Genomic DNA, 4,939 nt, shown 5'->3' on the forward strand with positions numbered 1-4,939 from the left:
TGAACCAAGCACGTCACAAACAGGACATTAACACAAATCCCAAAGACTCTAGGCCACAGAGCACTGGTCACCTCCAGCAACATAGGCACACACTCTGCCATTCAGCACAGCAAAGCATTGTCAGAGACCGTCAGACATCAACACTCTGCCATTCAGCACAGCATAGCATTGTCTGAGACCGTCAGACATCAACACTCTGCCATTCAGCACAGCAAAACATTGTCTGAGACCGTCAGACATCAACACTCTGGCATTCAGCACAGCATAGCATTGTCGGAGACCATCAGATACATCAAAACTCTGCCATTCAGCACAGCAAAGCATTGTCGGAGATTGGCAGAGACATCAACACTCTGCCATTCAGCACAGCAAAGCATTGTCTGAGACCATCAGAGACATCACTCCGCCAGGGAGGAAGCGACACTCTCTTTATCCCAAAAAACGTTCCAACAAGACAGCACTGAAAATGAACTGTCTCCTGACATCCCTCAAGTCATGAAAGAGTTCTGACTGGTTACACCCTAAATCTGCTTCATCCACTAAGCTGAAGAATCTCTGTTGCTAAGCAGCTCCTCTTTCTCTACAGTCTGCAGGTCTGCCACCTCAGCAGCCTGCTGGGGGCCCGTGCAGGTGTTGGCATCCTGCTGAATTTCTGTCTTTCCCTGGGTGTCTAACTGTCCTAATTCCGAAATGATTGAGTCAGCAGTGGCTGCAGACACAGCCAGGTTGGAGTCCTGTGGGTGAGGATGACTGGGGGGGTGGGTGAGGGGCAACGGGCTGGTGTGGTGATGATCGTCACCGGAAAACCCCCGCTGGCCCATCACGTCCATCAGGTTGGCCGTCTGGGAGCCCGTGGAGGTGGCGCCCATGGAGTCCAAGTGGCTGAGGTCTACCTGCAGGGTGGCGGTGACCACGGGGTTGTCTCCGCTCCTGTCCACGGTCTGGTTCTGTCCGCCCTCAACTGGTGAAGACCCGGCAGCAGTTTCTGCACGTGTCACGTGACTCAGTAAGGCGTCAATCACTCATCAACACCCATACACGCTTAAAATCGAATCCGAATGATGATAATGATCATGATGATGATGACAATAGCAACAATAATATATGAAAGAACAGAAGATGATGATACTCTCGTTCGGATACGATTCAGCAGTTTCCAAACCTCGACTTTTCAACTTACTAAGTTGTATTCCTTGACCACCGAACATCGATTTGGATTTCGGGATCTTTAACGCGTTCTTTTTTTTCTTCAAAATACATTTCGCATGTGCATACACATGAGGGGGTTAAGGTACTAGCAGGTCTGCACATGCTGACCCGGGAGATCAGGAAAAAGAAACTTTAATCCTCAAAGCACTGACCGTGGGATCGCACCCAGAACCCTGAGATGGAATTTCCAACACTTTACCATCATGCTACAGCGTCCACAACAGGTCATACAACAGACGTGACACACCACGTGACACGACACGTGACACTGGCCCATACCTCCAGCAGGCTGCTGGTCCTGTGTTGCTGATCCCCCGGTGGACGCGGTTGGTCCGGCTGGTTTCTGACCCTGGAGGACATGCGACGGATCCAGGCAGGGAAGTTCCAGAACATGCAGGTGGCAGAGCCGGAGCTGGAGACGGCAGTGTCCCGCCTCGCCAGGCGGGGAATGAGCAGGTGCACCGCCTGCCCGCAACGCCCCGGGGGTCACCGTCCAGGTCAGCGAAAGGGATCACACGCATGTTGCATGGGGGAATGGAGTGTTCGTAAGTGTGCACGCATGCATGAACAGACTTCCATATGCATGCACACACACTCGCACATGCACACAAATACGCACAAATAATGTACGTAACACCATTATCAATCACCAGCACCAACAACAACACCAGTATTGCAACAATGTAGACAATGTGACCTCACTGGTAAACCAACAAAATGTATTAAAATAACACTGTGTTGACAAACTTCAAAAAGTTCAAAACTCTGCAGCAACTCACTCTCAAAGCAAAGAAACGTCAATATATCGCTCCCCTACTCACTTCCCTTCATTGGCTACCCATTCAAGCATGAATACAATACAAACTCTCAGTCCTTTGTCACAATTTCTTCACTGATTCTTGTCCTGTCTATCTTTCAGATCTACTTTCTGTCTATTCACCATCCAGACAACTCCGTTCTTTAAATGACAAGCGCACACTGTCCATTCCAAAGATTTGTACTATAACTAACAGTGAACGTTCCTTTTCTTTTGTTGCACCTAAACAATGGAATTCACTACCCTCACACCGTTACACCCCAACACCCGCATTCAAGAGAGCACTCAAAACATCTTTTCAAACTGTACTTTTCCCACTGAAATTTTTCCATCTGCATATGCTTGCAGTGATTTTTGTTGCTTTATGTGCTGTTTGTGTTGATCTGTATGCATCTGTTATGATTTTGGTGTGTTTTTCGTGATACCTGGTTCCCTGGTGTTTATTTTTGACAATGGTGAATGTGATGTGCTTTGTTTTGCTGTGATTTGCACCTGTGTGATTTGAGACTGTGATGGCGCCTGTGTTGATTTACATATTTTTATGTCACTTAGTCTTTCATATGTATACTCTAGCCAATGTCATGTGAAACTCTGTTGACTTTGTACATATTTTACGACACTTAGTTTTAAATTTGTATATTTTATTGTAAAGCACGGTGAGCCCCATCTGAGATAGGGTACTGCGCTATATAAGCCTGCATTTTATTATTATCATTACAAAAGAGAATTGTGCTATCAGCAACCATTTAACTGTGGATCTAGTCATCAGCTCTGTCTGTATGTAATGTGTAATACACAGCGTATATTCAAGTGAGCACACGTTTTGACTTGTTGCCTGCCTTGGTTCGTGAAACTTACGTCCCTTTTATTGCACTGTTGTACGCCTTCAGGACGTAAATCTCGCGTCAAAGTTTCATCAGTAATTAATGGTTGACAGTTAAAGTGAAACGACCTACTTCGTTTCTCCCTGTCTTCTAGAATGTTTACACCCCTTGAACCCGTCTGTATGACTCTTCGGCAGTGGGAAATTCAGAAGGCACTTGCATACATGGTTGGTCAAAATGGTGTTGTCTGGTAAAGTTCAATATCAGCTCCTGTTTCGAAGGTTTACAGTCTTAAACGTAGATCACCAAATACTGAAAGATATGTACAGTGGGGAAGAAAACCTGTATAGTGGTGAGGGTGGTGTTTCAGGTACCGGTTTGGCGAATGATGACAAGTCACAACCAATTTGTAACGTGAGTGAAGGTAACAGTGATTCGTGCCCGAAACAGGTTGCATGCCAGAACAGTGAACAAGAACCAGTTGCCAGAACAAGCACTGTCACTCTACATGTAGCTTGAAAGGGAAGGGGGTGATGAGAGAGGGCACTGGAGGGAGGGAGGTGGTATCTGCTGATTGGGTGCCAACACAGCTGGGTGGCTGCTGTTTCAAGCTCTGTTGCAATACTGGCCCACAGGCACCCAGCGAAAACAAGTTTGACTGGAAATCGTGGAACTGATTATGATGCAGAAAATGTTTGAACACTTGATTTCATGGAGGTTTTCTTCGACGCAGATTTAAAGCAACAATAACAATTGTATACCAAGGAATTATAATAACTTTAGAAACAACTTAAAGTACAATGTAGGAGTAATCATGCAAAATTTCAAGGGTATATGTTTGTATTTGAGGAGGTAGTGGACGTTTTTTGCACTTGGGTGGAAACCCCAAGTTTTTCGTCAGCACACAGGAATGACAAAATTGTTGCAACATTCAGCACGCAAGGGGCTGATATGCTCGGTGTATGTCTGTGTCTGTGTCTGTGTGAGCGAGCTTACACATGCACAAACACTTATACGTATATACGATATGATTTATGAAATCCTACTGTGTTTGTGTTTGTGTACGATTTCTTATTTATGTTTGTGCCTTTTACATACAATCCCCCTTACATTGCTTGTGACCACAATACACTTGGGAATACAGACATTCTATTCTAGTCTAGTCTCTTCCACTCTATTATATTCTGTTCAGTTCTGTTCTGCGTTGTTCTATTCTATTCTACTGTAAGCCAACGACAAAGGAGATGGTGTAAGCTCACCATCAAGCCAAGGAACATGAGGATGACCACGCCCAGCAGTAACCAGCCCACGATGGTCAGCACCGTCTTGAAATCAGCCTCCATAGGGCTGGGGCTTTTGCTCTTCAGGTCTGAATGACACAGCAACACAGTCATGGTCTCTGATCTGAATGATACAGCAACACTGTCATAGCCACACAGTCACGGCCTCTGGTCTGAATGACACAGCAGCACTGTCATGGCCTCTGGTCTGAATGACACCGCAACACAGTCATGTCCTCTGGTCTGAATGACACGGCAACACAGTCATGTCCTCTGGTCTGAATGACACAGCAACACAGTCACGGCCTCTGGTCTGAATGACACAGCAACACAGTCATGGCCTCTGGTCTGAATGACACAGCAACACAGTCATGTCCTCTGGTCTGAATGACACAGCAACACAGTCACGGCCTCTGGTCTGAATGACACAGCAACACTGTCACGGCCTCTGGTCTGAATGACACACAGCAACACTGTCATGGCCTCTGGTCTGAATGACACAGCAACACAGTCACGGCCTCTGGTCTGAATGACACAGCAACACAGTCACGGCTTCTGGTCTGAATGACACAGCAACACAGTCATGTCCTCTGGTCTGAATGACACAGCAACACAGTCATGGCCTCTGGTCTGAATGACACAGCAACACTGTCACGGCCTCTGGTCTGAATGACACAGCAACACTGTCATGGCCTCTGGTCTGAATGACACAGCAACACTGTCATGGCCTCTGGTCTGAATGACACAGCAACACAGTCACGGCCTCTGGTCTGAATGACACAGCAACACTGTCATGGCCTCTGGTCTGA

The 4,939-nt window shown here is 46.6% G+C and overlaps 1 protein-coding gene across 1 annotated transcript; it reads right to left on the reverse strand.

The window, feature by feature from the left end:
• Nucleotides 1-808: 808 nt before the first annotated feature.
• LOC143289331 (uncharacterized) lies at nucleotides 809-4,244 on the reverse strand. Its single transcript, XM_076598331.1, has 3 exons — nucleotides 4,110-4,244; nucleotides 1,489-1,674; nucleotides 809-985 (listed from the first exon to the last, which is right to left on the reverse strand). The coding sequence occupies exons 1-3, from the start codon at nucleotides 4,242-4,244 to the stop codon at nucleotides 890-892; spliced, it is 417 nt and encodes a 138-aa protein (XP_076454446.1). The 3' UTR covers nucleotides 809-889.
• Between the last annotated feature and the right edge of the window lie 695 nt (nucleotides 4,245-4,939).

This window comes from Babylonia areolata, chromosome 13, assembly GCF_041734735.1.
Source record: "Babylonia areolata isolate BAREFJ2019XMU chromosome 13, ASM4173473v1, whole genome shotgun sequence".
Taxonomy (NCBI): domain Eukaryota; kingdom Metazoa; phylum Mollusca; class Gastropoda; order Neogastropoda; family Buccinidae; genus Babylonia; species Babylonia areolata.

What these genes read in the sequence shown, in the direction of transcription:
- LOC143289331 (XM_076598331.1), bottom strand. Translation starts at nt 4,244, where the DNA reads ATGACTGTGTTGCTGTGTCATTCAGACCTGAAGAGCAAAAGCCCCAGC. An exon ending in TCATGTTCCTTGGCTTGATG is followed by an intron (nt 1,675 to 4,109) that starts GTGAGCTTACAC and finishes CGTTGCGGGCAG; the next exon opens with GCGGTGCACCTGCTCATTCC. An exon ending in GGACCAGCAGCCTGCTGGAG is followed by an intron (nt 986 to 1,488) that starts GTATGGGCCAGT and finishes TGACACGTGCAG; the next exon opens with AAACTGCTGCCGGGTCTTCA.